The sequence below is a fragment of the Aedes albopictus genome, chromosome 3 (assembly GCF_035046485.1).
Source record: "Aedes albopictus strain Foshan chromosome 3, AalbF5, whole genome shotgun sequence".
NCBI lineage: Eukaryota > Metazoa > Arthropoda > Insecta > Diptera > Culicidae > Aedes > Aedes albopictus.
The window spans coordinates 319,016,195-319,038,498 of record NC_085138.1 but is presented as its reverse complement, the minus strand read 5'-3'; the positions used below and the strand labels follow the sequence as shown (position 1 = coordinate 319,038,498).

Genomic DNA, 22,304 nt, shown 5'->3' with positions numbered 1-22,304 from the left:
GGCATCATATTTCGACCAACTTTGACGCCAACGCCATTTATTGCCTAAAAATCGCCAACCAGGAGAATAGTGATCATGTTTTAGTTGTTCGCGTTGCTTGCCAGTCGATTCTGCTTGTTCAGCTAATTCTTCAGCTAAGGTAAGGTTCTTTCCTGGAGGGTAATTTTTTGTCTTGCTGTTAATGTTCGAGACCGCATCTGCAACCGATTTGATCTCTACGAATATTTCCTCCAGCATTTTTGTATTGGGGGTGGCTGAGTTTGGTTCCGTTATTGGAGTCAACTGAGATAGCTCATTTTTAAGGCCCAACAGTTGTTTGTTTAGTGATTCAGCACTTGTTGTATTTGCATCGTTAACGTCTTTTACAGCTTGGTTGAAGATTTTTTCGCATGATTGCATGTGCTGGACTAAATCTTTCTGAAGTTTGTCATTTTTCGTGGAGTTGGCAATTAACGATTGCTCCGTCTTGACAAGAAGATGATCTAAATTATCAACGATGTCGCCTACCATTGACATCTTTTTTAGACCGTCAGCAATTCTATGGTATGCATCCGTTTGTTTTTGGATTGATTCCAATAGACTTTCCTGCTTGCAAAGCAGCTTCCGCGTGTCGATTCCAGCGTTTAAATGTTCTTGACAGTTGTCACATAGTGGTACCATGAATGCTCTAATAAAGTGTTCTTGATTCCGCTGGACTCCGATACAAGCTGCATGGTAGGGCTTTTCGCAAAATTCGCACTTCCATAAGAAGTGGTCGTCTTTGTTGCTGCACGATGTTACGCTGCACCGCATGATTCACTATAAACGCGCGGCTTTGTCAATACGATAAAAAAAGTACACTACGCGACGTCGACGAAAGATAAAAACAAAAAATAAACTTACACAGGTTCGCGCGCGCGGACCCGGGGTCAAAAAAAAGCGTGTATGCAAAAAAAAAAATGTTTAAGTTAAAAAGTAAAAATACACGCTGAGCGCTACAAAGCGCGTCCGAACTCAAAGGTGGTTCGTACTAGACTCAATGCTATTGGTGGCAGTCTCAAGCGAATGGCAAAGAGAGCAAGTCTTGCTCGAGATTATGGAAATACCATAACAACTCCACGGGAGTTATATAACTGGGCAGTTGTACAGACAGATAAAAATATAACTAAATTAAATTTCTATTACGTATCCACTGAACAGTACATTAAAATGTCAGAAGATCTCGAAGAAATATATAATAACGCCAAAACAATACCAGGCACTCAGAAATTCCATAGTTTTTTGCCTATTCCTGGCGACAAAGTAAAGGCAAACAGGTATTCTAATTCAGAAGATGAACCAAAAATATTTAGTATGATCGGAAAAAAATAGAAAAGAACATGTTTGAAATTGGCTCTAAGACACATATATATATATTTGAAAAATTCATAATTATAAATAATTGTATATTTAAAAGTGCACTTCAATACATATTGCTATCAAACATTACATTTCCTAAGAAAATACATTTGTAATATTTTGAAGTTTTTTATGTATAGGAAAACCCTTCCAAATGATTGAATAAATAACACAAAATCTCCTAGAAAATTGAGTTTCATTGAATTCTGGGATTGTTATGGCCTTCACTGGTTTTATTGTTGATAACAAAATACACTGAAAAAAAATCATTCGAACAAGAAAAAGTTTTTGTTAGAAAAACTTTTTTTCCTTAAAAGTGCCTATCTTGTGATGTATGGACGGTTGGTAGGGAACATAATTACCTGTCTTGAGACAAAATTTCATCAAAATAAAAAATGGTGTTTTTTTTAAATCAACTTTGAATTTTTAGAAATGATTTTTTTCAGTGTAGGGCTCATTTTGGATTTTTTTCAGTATTTTTTTCTTAAAATTTGACTTATTTTGTGATAATCACCCATACAACACTTTTTTGTAGGAGTAGTCATTTTTTGATTAAAAACATTTTTAAAAAATCCATAAAAAAAGTTTAGCCCTTTTCAAAAGTCAGTCGAGAAAAAAAATTAGAAAAATGAGTATGCAAAGTGGCTTATCTGGGCAAGGTCTACACACCAAGAAAGTTTCGTTGTAATCTGAGAGGGTGCTGCCAACATTTGTTCGAGTTGGCGCGAAATCCGTCACCGATGAAAATGTTTTAAACTTAGTTTCTTTTAATGTCATTTGGAACGTCTGAAATTCATGGATAAAGTGTGACCACTGTATCGCTAGTGCCACTGGAATAGGTTCAGTGTGAAAACCAGCTGCAGACGCATTGTTGTTCTTAAGCTTCTTAAAAATATAAGCATAGTTGTTCATTGATAGATAGATAGATAGATAGATAGATAGATAGATAGATGAAAAGGTATCAAAATCCTTAACGAGCAACACGTTTACCGACGCGCTGTCTCGAAGAAGGAAACACTATCAAAGTCCTTAACGGACAACGTGCTGCCAAGAAGATGGAGATTTTGATTAATGCTAAATGTGACATGACGAAAAAAACAAATTCGAGGTATTATGCTACAACGAGAACGACATCTAACAAAAGGATTTGGAAGTTTTCTGAGAAGGCAGAAAAAAGCAGCGTAACTTAAATTTCAATGAGCCTCAAAACATTCAGAATTTCAGAAAAGAACCCTATGGCATCTACAAATAGGTCAGCCTAGCAAGTTCTCCTTGTTCAATGAGTAATAATGCTTCGATTCCTGATTTTTTGGAGGAGGATTCGTTTGCGTGATGATGAGGAAAAAACCAGAAAGTAATGGTACTCTGCCCATACTCTGCCGATCGTGATGAAGAAGTTTACAATCAATGTTTCCGATGCGATCCAGTTATGGAGAAGCGTAGAACACCTGGATGAACACCACTGATGCCATCAAGTTTTTGGTCTAGTTCCGCTGCATATATTAAAACAAAGGCTTTCCAACTTGCATGAAAAGGAGATGTGGTAGACTAGATGACTTGTAATAGACCTGGTGTAGTCGGAGGGCATATAGAGAAGAACTGTCAATAAATTGGTTGCCACGTACCACACATTTAATCAAATGTTTCAGCCAAATTTGGTTGAAATCCGAGATGGTCGATTGCAGGTTTCCACATTTTCTCGGTCACTTCATATGAAATGACCCATACTTGATTTTGATCCATCTAGCGTTGCGTGTATTAACACCTAAGTAGTTTCGCCGGAAAACCATTTTCTGGCATTATCTACCAAAGCTGAATCGCACACTGCTTTAAATTCAAGGGACAGACGATGAGTCTGCAAGTTATATGTATTCTCGAAATTCATCTAGGATAATCCGCCGGTTAAACATTTGATCCGTCATTGATCGATCCTCACGAAAATCAGCCTGGTATTCGCCGACGAAAGACTCCTTAAAAGGTCTCAGTCTGTTGGACAACACGTGGCAGTATCTAATATGCCAAATTTAAAAGGGTAATCTTTCGGATGAACTTCACGTTCATTTTACGCCAATTCATGGTTTGTTGACATCTGTCAGGCGTTGCAGTTTTTGAATTCCGTTCGCTAAGTAAAATGTAAACATATTGTAGTTACCGAACATCTACTGTATTCTGTCTCATCAAGATCTTGAGGTAAACGTTGTGCAAAGCATGTAGCCAATATTATATTGATAGGTACCTCAAGACAATCTGATCCGAAGTTGTGAAAATTTCATCACTGTCCTTCGGAAGTTATGACTGTTTTTAAGTTTCTCCGTAGGTGAAAAATGTACACTATCCGCCATAAATATGGAATCGCATCTTCTAGTATTGCAACACCCCAATTGAATATTGCAGCACCCCAAAAAGTTTGGCATCACCTGGAAAACTTATTTTTTACTAAACTATACACGGCGTGTGTATGGGAAAAGTTTATAACAAAAAAATAGGCATCGTCAAATTTTTCGCTATTCAAAAATAGAGGCTTTCAGCTTTCATTTGCAGGGTCCCTCAAAAAAATCCACCGAGGGATCCCGAACAACTTTTTCAGAATACTGTTTTTCCCCATACAAAATGCACGGTTCCAAATTAATCCCTATTTCTACTTAACAAACATACCCAATTTTTGTATGAAAAAGTTCCCCCGATGGAATATTTCGATGTTGGGCTTGAATGAAAGCTGGTAGCGTCAACTTTCACGTAGCGTAAAAATTAGCGATGCCCATTTTTTTGTAATAAATTTATTCTACCAGACACACCGTGTATATCTCAAAAACCGTATCCTCTGCAAAGTTTAGACCTTCGGCAAAGTTGTTCAGCAGGTTTATGACCTTCAAATGGTGAAATGTTTGGTGAGTAATTCCGCCACTATGTTGCGCTAGTGTGCATTTACAATGAAGTACTTTGGCATGGTTTATCTCAAGATTCTGACCACCGAGAATGTTCGTGTCTTCAGCAATGTTGATCAGAAGGGTTATGACTATCAAATGATGCTAAGTTTAGTGCGTTATTCCGCCGCTATGTGGCGCTAGTGTGCATTTACAACGAAGTACTTTGACATGGTTTATCTCATGATTCTGACCACCTAGAATGTTCGTGTCTTCAGCAATGTTGATCATAAGGTCTATGGCTATCAAATGGTGGTAAGTTTAGTGCGTAATTCCGCCGCTGTGTCGTCAGTGTGCATTTAAAATGAAATAATTTGACATGGTTTATTTCAAGATTCTGACCACCTAGAAACTTCGTGTCTTCAGCAAAGTTGATTAGAAGGTCTATGGCTATCAAATGGTGGTAAGTTTGGTGCGTAATTTTGCCGCTATATGGCGCCAGTGTGCATTTACAATGAAGTACTTTAACATGGTTTATCTCATGATTCTGACCACCTAGACCTACCTGTGCGCCGAATATATTGTGCTCGGCGGCAGCGTGAGGGCCATTTTTGGCCGGCAGCGGTGGCTTCACGCTGGTGGCAGCTTTCGGCGGCGTGAATCGGCGTGTCCAAAATTTGACCATAATGTAACATTGACAAAGCAAACACGTTATCATTACGCTCTAGAATTTGTAGTCTAAGCTATTTTATGACCATCGATAGCATAAACTATTGATTGAATGAATACCTTTTGTAAGTCCTGTTCAGATCCGTCGCTGCGACCGATTAGACCTATTGTGACATTACCCGTATCCTTAGTGTAGTTCATGTTGCAATACTGCATTGCAATTGAAGGCAATACAATAGAGATTTTGCTACAGTTTTTGTTTAAATTATTTAGAGGGAAGGAATCTCGTTTCTTCAGGGAGGAATCTCAGAAGGAGTTCCAGGAGGAACCTTGAAAGAAACTGGAGAAATCCATGAAGAAAATTCTGGGCTTATCTCTGCAGGAACTGCTGTATGAAATCCTTAAGGAACTACTGCAGAAATCTCTGGTGGTTCAAGAGTCTGTCTGAGAAAGATTCCTGTAGAAACTTCTAAAGGAATCCATGATGGAAATTTTCGAGGAATTTCAGAAGGAAATCCAGGAGGATTCCATAAATGAATTCAAGAAGAAATCCCAAGGGATTTACAGCAGAAATCCTCGAAGGAATTCCAGTGGGAATTTCTAAGGGAATTTGAGAAGGAATCCTTTCAGCAAGGATTTCTAGGAAGAATCAACGAAAAATATCCAGGAGAAATTCCGAAAGATTTTTCAGCAGAAAACCTCAAAAGAATTCAAGTGGGAGTTTAGAAGAAAATTAGAAAAAGAGTCCCTAAAGGAATTCTAAGAGGAATCAACGAAAATTACCTTAGAGGTATTTCTGGAGGAATTCCAGGAGAAATCCCTGAGAGAATTCTAGTAGGAATCCCCGAAGGAATTCCAGGAAGAATCTTCGAAGGAATCTCCCAAGAAATTATAGGAGAAATTTATGCAGAAATCTCAGGAGGAGCCACCGAAAGAACTTCGGAAGAAATCTTCGAAGGAATTTCGAGCGAAATCATCAAAGGTTTTTAAGAGGAAACCCCCAAGAGGAATTTCCATAGGAAGTCAGAAGGAATCCCCGAAAAAATTCAAGAAGGAATACTCGAAGGAACTCTAGGAAGAATCCACGAAATCTAGATAGAATTCCCTTCGTGACTTTCTTGTAGAACTAGTCTAGCCGCACAAGTTTTTCATATACCAGCCATATTCTTACGTTCAGATTCTAAAATAAGCTTTAGGGGGTTGAATTTAGAAAATGGCGAAATTACATTTTCAGCACTGTGTAGAGAGGAGGGAGAAATACTATAGATAGATACAAAGTACAGTATGTTCCATATGCGATTTTTTTTTTCTAATAATTTTTGTTGTGATATTGATAATAAATCCATTCTTTTAAAATAAGGCTACAATAAGGAGGTGGTTATCATACAGGGTATCTCAAATTTGTTTCAAAATATTGATTGGTTCGTATATGCGATGCCTCATAAATTTCCAACAATTTCTAAAATAAATCAATTTTTCCTAGAATTTCTTACATGTCCAAATCACCAACGGACGCCTAAATATCTTTGTCTAGTTATAAAAGTGCTGTTCTTGAAATAAAATTTAATTGAATGTGACTGCGAGCAATTTCCTTTGAAAACGGCCTCATGGAGATCCTTATATGTATTCTAAATTATTTTTTTTTCAAAGGTTTATGAAAAAAATCACTAAATGTATCTATGTCCTTGTTAAATTTGTGTCTCGAATATTTCATCCAAAAGATAAATGCACTGTTTATCGATTGGAAGCGCAGGTGAACAATGTCTTCGAAAAATTTCGCATTTTTTTTTGGGCCATACTGTAGGAGGAAAGGGACGGGTCAGGGATGGAACCCAGGACCTTCTGCATACGAATCAGAAGCGGTAGCCTAATCTAATCTAATCTCACACTAACGCAGCCAGTACTTGAATGCATCCTGGAAAATGAAGACTTTTCAAGTCTATCTTTTTTCTTGTCTAACGGCCAGGCCAACTGCGCTGCATGTACCGCAGGGAAGATTTCAAGGTATAGAAAGATTTCAACATATATGTGTACTATAGTCAATATTTGAAAACATTCAACACCTTGAAATCGAGGGGAAAGATGGAAGCGTGGACCTCCCGTACCAAACGCTTCCAGATAACGATATAGATATCTAAACATGTTCGCAAGTCTTAATATGGTGATGATACGATGATTTGCTAAAGAAATACCTATTGATTAGTGCGTCAGGAATGGTGGTAAGATCCACTGAAAAGAGAACAAAGGATTAAGTAATAAATACTGAACAAGGCATAAGTGATACGCTCGTTACAGTTACTATTTTCAAAACATGGTATCTATATATATAAAAATGCAGTGGCAAACGTGGGTCTGTTGGTCGTCTTAGTTTTGTTCTGTTGGTTTTCACCCAAGGAAGGTTTATGAGGCACAAAATATGGAAAAATTGAGAGTTTTGAAAATCGATCTTCCATACATTTTGGCTTCGCCTTGACTGGAAACTTGAAACGTCAAAAAACGCAGGAGGCAATACAAAGTTTGCCGGGTACAGCTAGTTTTACAATAAAATTACCTAAATCCCCCTGAAACAAAACGTCTATTAGCAGTTCAAAACAAAACATATGTAAATTAAAACGTAAACATTACAAAAATACATCAAATTTTAATCTGGTATGCTACCTCTTCAGGCAGTAAAATAAATAGCAAGATTAAAATTTGATGCAATGTGGTAGATCTTACACCGTAACACATCCCAGACAACCAGAAATCGCATTAGGATGTACACTGTACATCGTATAAAGTTCTATTTTAACTCACTATCGCATATACCTACGACTGAAAGACAATTTTCATCGCATATGATGTTATTTTTTTTAACTTATTGCGATGTATCTGGTAAAATCATATAAGAGTGCAAATTAACTTTTATAATGTATAACTACATCGTAATAGACGATATTCCGATGTTTTATTGCGACTAACTTTACTTATTCGCTAAAGAGTTCGAGCGGACTCGCAAAGTGTCAATTGAATTGGTATAATTGCGCACTGCGATGATTATATGACTTCGCTTGGTACTTTTCTTATTATGCTAGTTAAACTCGCATTGGTATACAAACTAAATCGCATTAAAGTAAAAATAAACTCGTTAAAATGTGCATACAAACTCGCATAAGCTAGAATCGTTACCGTTGGTATATTGCGATGTGATATGTGTTGTTGTTGGAGGGCCAAAAAGCTACAAGCAAGTAAACAGTCATCATTATGGTTAAAAAACAAGTTACAAAGTCATCATTTTTGTTTTGTTGACACGATAAATAACAATGGGTGGTGCTGGCAATAGATGGGTAGTGATAAATGTGCGGGAAATCACGCTTCGTCATTTTGAGCTCCAGATGGCCTGTCGAACACGCACAGCGCAGGGAAACCAAACGCATTTCAACGAATACTGAGGTGAGTTAGAACGTCATGACAATTAATCAGTTTGTTTCATAAGCGGTGTTTGGTGTTAAGTGTGAAGTGTGGCTCGAAAATTCAAAGGTTCTTAGTTCGATACTGCGGTGACAAAATTTTTTTTTTTTTAATATTATTAAGTCGCATAAGATGCTAAATTACGTCGCAATAGTGCACACCGTGCATCGCATAAGATATCGCCTGAAGTCATATAGCGTTATTATTTTTTTTCGTCGATGCACGTATAGCGCCTCCACTTTTGTACGTATAAGGCACTTTTACTGCATCTTATGCGATGTAACTTTACCGCATAAAAGTACGTATAACATGAACATAAGCTTCATTATACGTGCAAATTGGTTGTCTGGGATACGTATCAGAAGCGGTAGCCTCTAGGCAAAACAGGGCAAAACCAAGCCCGTTCTTATCTTCAATTTAATTTAAGGACAAACGTCTTGAAATCCCGCATCAAAAGTGCATCAGAACTTCAAACGCACAAATCTCATGAAGCAAGCTTCAAACAACAGTGCATTTGATTATTCTCTTCTTGCTCACTTATAATAAGCTTAAAATAAGAAGATCAGATGCGCTGGTTTTGTTTACGAAGAGATTTGTGCGCTCAAAATCGTGAGTAGGTGTCGGCCATTGTGGCGGCCATTTTGGGATTCTCATAAGTCTGTCCTTAAAAAATAAGTCAAAATACACTGGGAAAAACCTATCAAAGCTGCTCCTTATTATGGTATTTCTGTATTCCCCAAACAGATGATATTGATATCGCCTAAATGTAGACATTCCATCATGCTTGCGCCTCAGCTGTTGGAATGGAAGCGCAAGACACGCGACAACGTTCAATACCAAAGCGTGCAAGAACGGTACGACAACTGCGCTCGTATTAGCTCGCGTACCGTTCGAAGCCATCAATTAATTGACCGTGATGCAGATGATGCACCCATACTGCACATTTTGTGACAACCCAATTTAAAAATAGTGCTCAGTTAGTCAAATTTCGCCCATCCACCAGAGCGGTCGCCTTTCTCGGCAAGTTCGGTTCCGGCGCACGGCACGGCACGTGATTCCCGACCAAGATATCTCACGCGTAATCGCTTGATACGGTTTGCGGTGCGTTACAACGCGGTGGTGCGTACAACGTTCAGAGGTGCGTTATGCGATGAATGGCCGGTGGTGAAAATGTGCCACATTGTTTCCACCAAGTGAAAAAAAGTTGATTACATAAATTCTGGCAAATGATGCCTGTCGTGTGGAAGTGGATTAATCCGATTCGAATTTGGGATTGATTTACGAGTTTCGGTGTTTGATTGATGATGCTGCTGGTGCATGTGTGATGATCATTTGCCAAAAAATATGTTTGCAAAAATAATTCACGTCTCTGAGAATCTGAGATTATGACGTAGCTGGGATGATCGTGTATTTCATCACGTTACAGTGACAGCTAGTGCTATATCTAGGTGCATTGATTGAAGTGATGCAGGTGCAGATACGGACGGCAAAGCACGAACGTGAATTTGGTGACGTGATTGCATCGGGATAGGACATCGGCGGTATTTTAAAAATAGTTAAGAATGAAATTGTACAACAGTCCTGTTTAATGGGGCGTGACACGGAAACGTTTAATGATCATTCTTAGCCCTGCGAGGTTATTGCACTGTAAACAAGAAGCGGTTGATCGGAAACTAATGGGGTTTTGATGTCAAGATTGATACATTAGAGGAGCAAAGATCAGCGATACATGCAGTTAAGAGAGCAGTGATTGAACGGACTGTTTTCAAGTGACACATGGTCTAATACACGAATGATTACAGTATAGTGAGCAGTTTGCAAAATGTGATGCAATCTCGGAAGCGTGGCTTTTGTTTACTGCATCATTTTGATTTCATTTACAACGAGAAAGTTCCTGTAAGTGACTAAGCGCAAGGTCATGAGTTCAATCCCAGAGTGCCTTAAACCAGCTTGTATGTTGATTGAACTTAGCAAACAGCAACGTTTCATGATGCTCTTGGAGATGTTTTAACAATTGTTTTCACCAGACTTTCATAACACAATCATGCTCCTTCTTATAGGTGATGTCAAACCTAAGCAATAATTTGAAGATCAATTAGTTTGGGGATTGCGGAAGGGCCTGAGGAGGTTTTCTGTGTATAGTTACACATTATCATCCTGATTTGGCAATAGTTATTCATGTAACGAATGATGATTTTTACAGCACGAGGCGTACATTTATCCAACGAGGCTTGTCGAGCCTGATCATGGTATTGCTACAGACACAAAGTTTTGATCGGACAAGCCGTGCTATAACCGTCACAGTTTTTTTCTCACACAGCTCCTTACCGTGGAAACTCAGGCTGTCATACATCCCTAGTTGTCAATCAAACAATAACATTATGATTCATAATGCAACTGAAATTAGTTGTATTATGAACCATAATGCAACTGTTTGGTATAGTTTGATAAAGTAGGCCGTTATTCCACTGAAACTGCAAGTATAAGCGTGGAGAAGACCTGATTGGATGGCTAGAACACGTGACTATCACGCCGAGGACCTGGGATCGAATCCTACTCCCGACATACTCACAAAATGTGAGTTCTTCTTTCGGATGGGAAGTAAAGCGTGGGTTCCGAGATGAACTATCCTAGGGCTAAAATCTCGTTAATACAAATAAAAAAAACTGCAAGTATAAAATGAATTTCATAGTGCGCAGTGGCATAATTTATGCAAGTCAGTATCATAATTATATATTTTATATAACTAATTTTGGTATAATAATAGCCAATTTTTCCGAGCTGGTTCATTATGTAACTGAAATGAGAAGCATTATGAAAAATAGTTCTATACTGTTCATAATGCAACACTATGAAACACAAATGAGTTGTAGGGGGATTAGGGGCATAATGGACACCCGAGATGAAATGAACACTCCTGTTTTGTCGAAACCATTGTATTTTACGTTAAAATTTTAATCTAGAACGGTGATAAGTCATTGTTCGAAATCGTAACGCTGCAGTAGGTGTGTTGGACAGGATCCGTGGTGCGAACGTTTAGAGGTAATCATACCATCTACCAGAGTTGCGACAACACACGTGAGCTGGGAACAGCTTTTATAGTGATGGGCGACATGCAGAGGCGCGTGATCGGTTGGTGGCCGATCGACGAAAGAATGTGCAGGTTGAGGATCAAGGGCCGATTCTTCAACATTAGCATAATAAACGTCCACAGCCCTTACTCCGGAAGCATTGATGATGACAAAGACGCATTTTACGCGCAGCTCGAACGCGAGTACGACCGCTGCCCAAACCAAACCATGACGTCAAAATCATCATAGGGGATCTAAACGCTCAGGTAGACCAGGAGGAGGAATTCAGACCGACGCACAGTGTACAAATTCGAGCAAAAAAACGGACGCAATTCAGTTCCGAACACTAAGCAAACGACAGATACCCATTCCTAAGCAAAAAACTCCGGGGAATCGAATGGTGCCAACCCCTTTCCTGAAAACCATCGCCAAGTGTCTCATTTTGGCCATTTTACCCTAAATTTGTTAAAAATACTTGAATATATCAAACTTAAATCCAAAAAAGTTGGGAGGAACAATGAATATTTCAAAAAATTTCATGTAGCAATGTTAGACAACTTGGTTTAGTAAATGTTTTTCACTTTTGATCACAATAAGTGTCTCATTTTGTCCAATATCCCCTATAAAATGAGAATATTTGAGAATTTCGGATGAATTGGAACAAAATACCATGCAAAGTCGTTAAAAATCATGCTACTGCATGGAGAAACGCCAAACAGGTTGTGTCTTGTCCATCACATTCAGATATGATGTCCCATTTTGTCCAATATCCCCTATAAATAAGAAATATTTGAGAATTTTGAATGAATTTCAACAAAAAACCATGCAAAGCTGACTTTTGAACGTGATACTGAATGGAGAAACTCTAAACAAATCATCTCTTGTCCATCGCATTCAATGATGTTGTTCCATTTTGCCCAACATCCCCTATAAATTAAGAATATTTAAGAATGTCAGATGAATTTCAATAAAAACCATACAAAGTCGTTCAAAAATCTGATATTTTTTGTCTTTGAATATTTTTTTGTATTTTTTTATTTGTAGGGGAAAAAGGACAGAATGAGACATCGTTTCTGAATATAATAAACAAGAGATAATCTGTTTGGGGCTTTACCATTAAGTGGCACGACTTTGCACGTTTTTTTTTTTATGAAATTCATGTGTGAAGAACCTTAAAATTCACAAATAAGAAAAATGAAATTCATCTGAAATTCTCAAATATTTTTAATTTATAGGGGATATTGGACAAAATGGGACATCATCTCTGAGTGTGATGCACAAGAGACGATCTGTTTGGCATTTCTCCATACAGTAGCATAACTTTTGAACGGTTTTACATGGTTCTCATTGAAAATCATCCGAACTTCTCAAATATTCTCATTTTATAGGGGATATTGGACAAAATGAGACACTTATTGTGATCAAAAGTGAAAAATATTTGCTAAACCAAGTTGCTTGTCATTGGTACATGAAGTTTTTTGAAATATTCAGGGTTCCTCCCAACTTTTTTGGGTTTAAGATTGATATGTCCAAGTATTTTTGACAAATTTAGGGGAAAATGGCCAAAATGAGACACTTGGCGACGTTTTTATGGAAAGGGGTTGGCACCATTCGATTCCCCGGAGTTTTTTCCTTAGGAATGGGTATCTGTCGTTTGCTTAGCGACCGGAACTGAATTGCGTCCGTTTTTTTGATCGAATTTGTACACTGTGCGACGATTGGAAAGGCCCACCAGCTGACGAACGAAAATGGCCTACGCCTTATCGATTTCGCCGCCTCCAAGAACATGGCCATTCGTAGCACCTTTCCAGCACAGCCTCCCGTATCGTTACACCTGGAGATCACCACAACAAATGGAATCGCAAATCAACTACGTTCTGATTGATGGACGGCACTTCTCCGACATTATCGACGTCAGGACCTATCGTGGCGCCCAAAACTCTCCGATATTAACAATGTACAGTACCGGCGGCCGCCCCGGTACGATTTAGAGCGACTGAAGCAACCGGATGTCACCACCGCATACGCACAGAATCTCTAGGCAGCGTTGCCGGATGAGGGTGTGCTCGCTGTGGCCCTTCTAGAGGACTGCTGGAGTACACTGAAGTTTTTATTTACGACGGTAATGGTCCCGCGTAAAAAAAAACCGCGTAAAAAAAACCGCGTTATTTCAAGACCCGTCGTAAAAAAAAACCGCGTTATTTCAAGACCCGTCGTAAAAAAAACCGCGTTATTTCAAAAAACGTCGTAAAAAAAGTCAAGTCACGTTAGATGTGGTGCTGACTATTTTACGCGTGTTTTTAAAAAAACGCGGATTTTTTTTACGACGGGTCTTGAAATAACGCGGTTTTTTTTTACGACGGGTCTTGAAATAACGCGGTTTTTTTTAGGACGGACCGCGTAAAAAAACCGCGTAAAAAAAACCGCGTAAAAAAAACCGCGTAAAAAAAACTTCAGTGTACAGTCAAAGCAGCCATCAACAACGCAGCCGAGAGCACTATTGGGTACGTAGAACGGAGTCGACGAAACGATTGGTTCGACGAGGAGTGCAGAGCGGTTCTGGAGGAGAAGGATGCAGCGCGGGCGGTAATGCTGCAGCATGGAACCCGACAGAATGTGGAGCGATACAGACAGAAGCGGAAGCAGCAGACCCGTCTCTTCCGGGAGAAAAAGCGCCGCCTGGAAGAAGCGTAGTGCGAGGAAATGGAACTGCTGTGCCGTTCACAAGAAACATGTAAGTTCTACCAGAAGCTCAACGCATCTCGCAAAGGCTACGTGCCGCAAGCCGAAATCTGCAGGAATAAGGACGGGAGCCTTCTGACGCACAAACGTAAGGTGATCGAAAGGTGGAAGCAGCACTTCGACAAGCACCTGAATGGCGAAGAGAATGTAGGCACGGAGGACCAAGGCAGCGGAGGAAATGACTACACAGAAAAAAATATTTAAATTTAAACGACATGTAAATCGTTGTTGTTGTGAAATTAAACGAATTCAATCGAAAAAATGATTTAAAATTGAGTTTAATTTGATGCACATACCTGGAGCATTGAAAACACGCAATTTTACTCTTGAATCAACTCAAAATTCCACCAGATTGTATTTTCAACTTTGTATTAAAAAATACATTGAAAAGCATCCGATTTTCTGTCAACAAAGCTATAAATTTCAAGTCGTGTAAATTTACAACTTTTGCTTTGGAGTCAATGCAAATGGCGTCACCTGTTTCAGTTTTGTTTTGCCAGCGACCGAGAAAGTTCATTTCATGGAAAGCACCGGAAGACGCGTTGCTTGCAAGTTTTGTGCCGCGATTTTTGTAGTTTAGGATGGTTGGTGAGTGTACACTGACTAATGGCAGATCGGGTAAGTGCAGATTACGAAGAATTCCATCTAATCCGGCAAAAAATCACCCACACCAGCGGCACTTTCAACTGCAGTCGCTGCGCGTCTCCCGGTGCTTTGTTTTGAAATTCGCTTGTGTCGTGGACAGGAATGATGGCGCAGTTTATGGCAAAACAGGGCAAAGGATGTTTGCTCCTTCACGTTAGGGACTAGTCCATCGATTTTGATTCGATCACCTTTCATGATAAATAAAAAAGAAACTTCCATGAAAAATGCAGCAGCATACAAATTGATCAAATCGTATAAATTTCAACGAAACTGAATTTTACACGACTCGCTATTTAGCTCGTGTAATTTTAAAATCTAACGCAATTTTGCGTTTATTTCGATGCTCCAAATATGTGCATCGAAATCAACGCAAAATTACACGAAAATTTTAACTGTGTATGTTGGTGCAGCAGAGGACGGGAACGAACCAACTCCCACGCTGAGGGAAGTTAAGGATGCCATCCACCAGCTCAAAAACAACAAAGCGGCTGGTAGAACTCATCAAGATTGACCCGGAAAAGTTGGCCACCTGTCTGCACCAGTTAGTAGTCAAGATCTGGGAAACCGAACAGCTACAAGAAAGGCGACAAGTTAATGTGTGAGAACTTTCGAGCGATCACCATTTTGAATGCCGCCTACAAAGTGCTATCGCAGATCATCTTCCGTCGTCTTTCACCTAAAGTAAATAAGTTCGTGGGAAGTTACCAAGCCGGTTTCATCGACGGCCCATCGACAATGGACCAGATCTTCACCGTACGACAAATCCTCCAGAAATGCCGTGAATACCAGGTCCCAACGCTTCACCTGTTCCTCGACTTCAAAGCGGCGTACGATAGTATCGACCGCACAGAGCTATGGAAAATTATGGATGAGAACAGCTTTCCCGGGAAGCTTACCTGACTGATAAGAGCAACGATGGACGGTGTGCAGAACAGCGTAAGGATTTCGGGTGAACTATCCAGTTCATTCGAATCTCGACGGGGACTACGACAAGGAGATGGACTTTCCTGCCTACTATTCAAAATCGCCCTGGAAGGTGTTATGCGACGAGTTGGGCTCAACAGCCGGGGTACGATCACGATTCACGAAATCCGGCCAATTTGTCTGTTTTGCGGATTACATGGATATTATTGCTAGAACATTTGGAACGGTGGCAGAACAGTACACCCGCCTGAAACGTGAAGCAGCAAAGGTCGGACTGGTGGTGAATGCGGCTAAGACAAAGTACATGCTGGTAGGTGGGACTGAGCGAAACAGGACAAGCCTTGGCAGCAATGTTACGATAGACGGGGATACTTTCGAGGTGGTAGAAGAATTCGTCTACCTCGGTTCCTTGCTAACGGCTGACAATAACGTGAGCCGTGAAATACGAAGGCGCATCATCAGTGGAAGTCGTGCCTACTATGGGCTCCAGAAGAAACTGCGGTCAAAAAAGATTCACCCCCGCACCAAATGTACCATGTACAAGACGCTAATAAGACCAGTGGTTCTCTACGGACACGAGACATGGACGATACTCGAAAAGTTTTCAAGCGACAGGTGATAAGGACGATCTTCGGCGGCGTGCAGGAGAACGGCGTGTGGCGGAGAAGGATGAACCACGAGCGGCGAACCCAGCATCCAGAAAGTGGCTAAAGCCAGAAGGATACGGTGGACAGGGCATGTTGCAAGAATGCTGGGCAACAACCCTGCAAAGTTGGTGTTTGCTAAACATCCGGTTGGTACAAGAAGGGGTGGAGCGCAGAGAGCACGATGGGCGGACCAGGTGGAGCGTGATCTGGCGAGTTTTAGGCGTGACCGACGATGGAGAGCTGCAGCTGCAAATCGAGTATTATGGCGGCAAATTGTTGATTCAGTATTATCATGAATTTGATGTTAACTAAATAAGTGAAAAAAATACCTATAACTGTAGACATTTTTGAGCAAAGAAACCTTACGTTGATTCTTTTAAATCTTTGCCAACGTTTCGGCCTTTGTTGGGACCTACTTCAGGGCTCACAGCAAATCACAAATGTTTTCTTCATTTAAATCGAGCCCTGAAGAAAGTCCCAACAAGGGCCGAAAAGTTGGCGCAGATGTAAAAAAATCAACGCAAGGTTTCTGTGACTGTAATGCCGAAAAATGTCTACAAACAACAACACCAGTCGTGCCACCAACGTGATACATATAACTCTTTTGAAACTTCATAGGCGTTTCACTATGAAGTTCCTCTGAGGGCCTGTGAAGTCCTTTTAAACCCTCTTAAAATGCCTTGAAGCATTTTTGAAACGCCTTTAAACACAAAACCCCCCACGCTATGTCTGAACCAGCAGATTATATAAACTGAATGTACATCGGGTTTGGATTCATTGAATTCATGATCGGTTATCCTTCAACTCTTTTCAGCATCTGATGGAAAAATTCTTCAAAGCCCTCTGTCGAAAGAAACCAAACGATGACGACGGCAGCCACTCCAAGCTGGCCCGTGTCCTCACCCTGCTGGACTTGACGGGTCTTGGCGTGGGCAGCACACTGGGGTTGGGAGCGTACGTCCTCGCTGGATCAGTAGCTTACGAGCAGGCCGGTCCGGGCGTGGTGGTTTCGTTTGTGATAGCTGCCGTAGCGGCAGCCATTGCCGGACTTTGCTATGCGGAGTTTGCAGCACGGGTTCCGAAGGCCGGATCGGCTTATATTTATACGTACATTACGATCGGAGAGTTTGCCGCCTTTACCATCGGGTGGAATCTGATGCTGGAATACATTATCGGTGGGTATGCGGGAGGGAATTTTTGAGTAATGACTAAAGGACGTTCTGAATTACAGGAACTGCCAGCGTGGCCCGAGGTTTGAGTGGATACATCGATGCGCTGATCGATCATCGGATGGAGAAAACGCTTCAGAGTATAATGGAGTTCAGGGTGAGCTTCCTTGGCAAGCATCCGGACATATTTTCGTTCTTTGTGGTTCTGACGATCACTGCACTGCTGGCGTACGGAGTGAAGGAATCCACGGTGTTGAACAACATCTTTACAGGAGTGAATTTGATGGTGATCGTTGTGGTTCTGATTTCCGTGGGAACCAAGGTGAATCCGGACAATTGGAACATAAAGCCGGAGGACATTCCTGAAGGGGTTAAAGGTGGCGTTGGGGGATTCATGCCGTATGGGCTAGCCGGAGTTATGGCAGGAGCTGCCAAGTGCTTCTACGGTTACGTAGGGTTCGACTGTATTGCAACGACAGGGGAGGAAGCACGAAATCCTTCCAGGAACATCCCGTTGGCCATCATATTCTCTCTGTTGATCATTTTTCTATCGTACTTTGGAGTGGCCACGGTGCTAACAATGGCGTTACCGTACTACAACCAAGATCCGAAAGCACCGTTTCCCAACTTGTTTGACTGGTTGGGATGGCAGGAGATCAAGTGGATCGTATCCATCGGAGCAATATTTTCGTTGTGCACAAACTCACTAGGGGCAATGTTCCCTCTGCCTCGTGTCCTATACGCTATGTCATCGGATGGAATCCTGTTCAAAAAGCTCCGAAAGGTTCACCCAGTAACGAAGACGCCCATCTTGGCTACGGTTATTTCCGGTATAGTGTCAGGAACTATGGCTCTGCTGTTTGACCTGCACCAGTTGATCGACATGATGTCCATTGGGACGTTGTTGGCTTACACGATTGTCGCTCTGAGTGTGCTGGTTCTGAGATATGACGAGAACACAAACTTTCGGACCAGCGTTCCCATTCAGGATAAGTCGGTGATAGTGAAACAGCTGTTCAACCTGAATATTGCCAAAACGCCGAATGCGCTTTCATCGAAGATCGTCAAGATTAGTTTGCTGCTATATGGTAAGGCAGCTTCAGCATCCGTTTGCAGATATGTTACTTACGCTTTTCTTATTCGTTCCAGCTCTGGTCACGTGCACCGTCAGTGCCATATTGGTCAACGGTCAGGACTATCTCTCGGCCCAGTATCCGTTGAACCTGACGATCCTCACCATCCTGGCCATGGCAATTCTGATTCTGTTCCTGGTCATCGCCTGCCAACCCACGGAAGAGACCAAGATCACCTTCAGAGTGCCGCTGGTTCCATTTGTGCCGATGCTGAGCATCCTGGTCAACATCTACCTCATGTTCCAGCTGGACGCCAACACGTGGATCAGTTTCTCCCTGTGGCTGTTGGTTGGATTTGTGATCTATTTCACCTACGGGATCCGACATTCGGCGCTGGGCTCGGGCAGTCAAACGCTGTCGGAAAGCCAACTTGAGAATCCTTTCTGCATGGTTGGTCTTGAGAAGGCATAGGCTTAAGTTCCCGTATCAGTCGGTATTATCAGTTATTATAAGTGACATGGTCAAAGAGCTTCATTCCGTGTTTAGGCTAGTAGTTGTAAGAAAAATGTGACTTTGCATCGTGTGATCAATGTTTGTTCTTTTGCCTAGTGTATAGGCGTACATTTGTGGCGTCTCTGTATGTTTTCGAAAATTTCATTCTTTTGACAATGACACCGAGAATAAACGGAACAATGAGTTCAAAAAATAAACCTTGCCGGTCTTTGTTATTCGTTTGGAATTCCTTTCCGTCCGACAACGGAAAATTGCAGTGTGATCGAGTACTCGCACAATAAGAGGTCGCATCAATAAATTAAAAATGCAGGTTCAGCTGATGTGCGCAACTTTATTGAGGTTGACGTTGTTTATAAACATCAGTAGGAGCGAAGAACGAAACCAACCAGATTGAACCGATCCTCAATGGGTTAATTTTTCACTTCGAGTCTTACATTTGAAAACAAAAACATAAAATTTGGATAAAAAGCTATAGATCTAGCAGAACATATAATATTACAAAGAAAACCAGCTCTGTTATGCCTTATGACGTCTGAGCCCGTAAAATAATCAACCCAAATTCAATCCTAGGACAGGTTGTGACAACTGAAATTCGCCTACCTTGTTTTTTTTTTGTCGATTTCTTCGACGATGAGAATCCAGTTCTGCTGCTAGCATCTTGGTTGCCACTTAACTTGATACAAAATCTTTCAGAAAAATTGTCAATTTGATCTGACGGCAGCAAACGGATATCATTTGCAAATCCCAATTCAATCAAAATCGAATCCAAATCCAATCCAAATCCAATCCAAATTCAATCAAAATCCAATCCAAATCCAATCCAAATCCAATCCAAATCCAATCCAAATCCAATCCAAATCCAATCCAAATCCAATCCAAATCCAATCCAAATCCAATCCAAATCCAATCAGAATCCAATCCAAATCCAATCCAAATCCAATCCAAATCCAATCCAAATCCAATCCAAATCCAATCCAAATCCAATCCAAATCCAATCCAAATCCAATCCAAATCCAATCCAAATCCAATCCAAATCCAATCCAAATCCAAATCCAATCCAAATCCAATCCAAATTCAATCCAAATCCTATCTAAATCCAATTCAAATCCAATCCAAACCCAATCCAAATCCAATCCAAATCCAATCCAAATCCAATCCAAATCCAATCCAAATCCAATCCAAATCCAATCCAAATCCAATCCAAATCCAATCCAAATCCAATCCAAATCCAATCCAAATCCAATCCAAATCCAATCCAAATCCAATCCAAATCCAATCCAAATCCAATCCAAATCCAATCCAAATCCAATCCAAATCCAATCCAAATCCAATCCAAATCCAATCCAAATCCAATCCAAATCCAATCCAAATCCAATCCAAATCCAATCCAAATCCAATCCAAATCCAATCCAAATCCAATCCAAATCCAATCCAAATCCAATCCAAATCCAATCCAAATCCAATCCAAATCCAATCCAAATCCAATCCAAATCCAATCCAAATCCAATCCAAATCCAATCCAAATCCAAATCCAATCCAAATCCAATCCAAATCCAATCCAAATCCAATCCAAATCCTATCCAAATCCAATCCAAATCCAATCCAAATCCAATCCAAATCCAATCCAAATCTAATCCAAATCCAATCCAAATCCAATCCAAATCCAATCCAAATCCAATCCAAATCCAATCCAAATCCAATCCAAATCCATTCCAAATCCAATCCAAATCCAATCCAAATCCAATCCAAATCCAATCCAAATCCAATCCAAATCCAATCCAAATCCAATCCAAATCCAATCCAAATCCATTCCAAATCCAATCCAAATCCAATCCAAATCCAATCCAAATCCAATCCAAATCCAATCCAAATCCAATCCAAATCCAATCCAAATCCAATCCAAATCCAATCCAAATCCAATCTCCAAATCCAATCCAAATCCAATCCAAATCCAATCCAAATCCAATCCAAATCCAATCCAAATCCAATCTAAATCCAATCCAAATCCAATCCAAATCCAATCCAAATCCAATCCAAATCCAATCCAAATCCAATCCAAATCCAATCCAAATCCAATCCAAATCCAATCCAAATCCAATCCAAATCCAATCCAAATCCAATCCAAATCCAATCCAAATCCAATCCAAATCCAAATCCAATCCAAATTCAATCCAAATCCAATCCAAATCCAATCCAAATCCAATCCAAATCCAAATCCAATCCAAATTCAATCCAAATCCAATCCAAATCCAATCCAAATCCAATCCAAATCCAATCAAAATCCAATCCAAATCCAATCCAAATCCAATCCAAATCCAATCCAAATCCAATCCAAATCCAATCCAAATCCAATCCACATCCAATCCAAATCCAATCCAAATCCAATCCAAATCCAATCCAAATCCAATCCAAATCCAATCCAAATCCAATCCAAATCCAATCCAAATCCAATCCAAATCCAATCCAAATCCAATCCAAATCCAATCCAAATCCAATCCAAATCAATCCAAATCCAATCCAAATCCAATCCAAATCCAATCCAAATCCAATCCAAATCCAATCCAAATCCAATCCAAATCCAATCCAAATCCAATCCAAATCCAATCCAAATCCAATCCAAATCCAATCCAAATCCAATCAAATCCAATCCAAATCCAATCCAAATCCAATCCAAATCCAATCCAAATCCTATCCAAATCCAATCCAAATCCAATCCAAATCCAATCCAAATCCAATCCAAATCCATTCCAAATCCAATCCAAATCCAATCCAAATCCAATCCAAATCCAATCCAATCCAATCCAAATCCAATCCAAATCCAATCCAAATCCAATCCAAATCCAATCCAAATCCAATCCAAATCCAATCCAAATCCAATCCAAATCCAATCCAAATCCAATCCAAATCCAATCCAAATCCAATCCAAATCCAATCCAAATCCAATCCAAATCCAATCCAAATCCAATCCAAATCCAATCCAAATCCAATCCAAATCCAATCCAAATCCAATCCAAATCCAATCCAAATCCAATCCAAATCCAATCCAAATCCAATCCAAATCCAATCCAAATCCAATCCAAATCCAATCCAAATCCAATCCAAATCCAATCCAAATCCAATCCAAATCCAATCCAAATCCAATCCAAATCCAATCCAAATC

General features: G+C 40.3%; 2 protein-coding genes and 1 long non-coding RNA gene across 3 annotated transcripts in view; all 3 read left to right on the top strand.

Moving 5' to 3' along the window:
* Window positions 1-22,304, top strand: part of LOC134284183 (uncharacterized) — a 531,430-nt gene that overhangs the window by 130,461 nt on the left and 378,665 nt on the right. The gene's annotated exons all lie outside the window — the stretch shown is intronic.
* LOC109401173 (cationic amino acid transporter 3-like) overlaps window positions 1-22,304 on the top strand; it is a 236,086-nt gene that overhangs the window by 96,264 nt on the left and 117,518 nt on the right. The window lies entirely within an intron of this gene.
* On the top strand, window positions 9,356-19,341 carry LOC134284179 (cationic amino acid transporter 2-like). Its single transcript, XM_062842601.1, has 4 exons — window positions 9,356-9,498; window positions 17,204-17,564; window positions 17,621-18,646; window positions 18,708-19,341. The coding sequence occupies exons 2-4, from the start codon at window positions 17,210-17,212 to the stop codon at window positions 19,100-19,102; spliced, it is 1,776 nt and encodes a 591-aa protein (XP_062698585.1). The 5' UTR covers window positions 9,356-9,498; window positions 17,204-17,209; the 3' UTR covers window positions 19,103-19,341.

Bases quoted from the DNA above. Each gene is read 5' to 3' on its own strand.
- LOC134284179 (XM_062842601.1), top strand. From the start codon at position 17,210: ATGGAAAAATTCTTCAAAGCCCTCTGTCGAAAGAAACCAAACGATGAC. The intron at 17,565-17,620 runs GTGGGTATGCGG...TCTGAATTACAG, and splicing joins GATGCTGGAATACATTATCG to GAACTGCCAGCGTGGCCCGA. The intron at 18,647-18,707 runs GTAAGGCAGCTT...TATTCGTTCCAG, and splicing joins GATTAGTTTGCTGCTATATG to CTCTGGTCACGTGCACCGTC.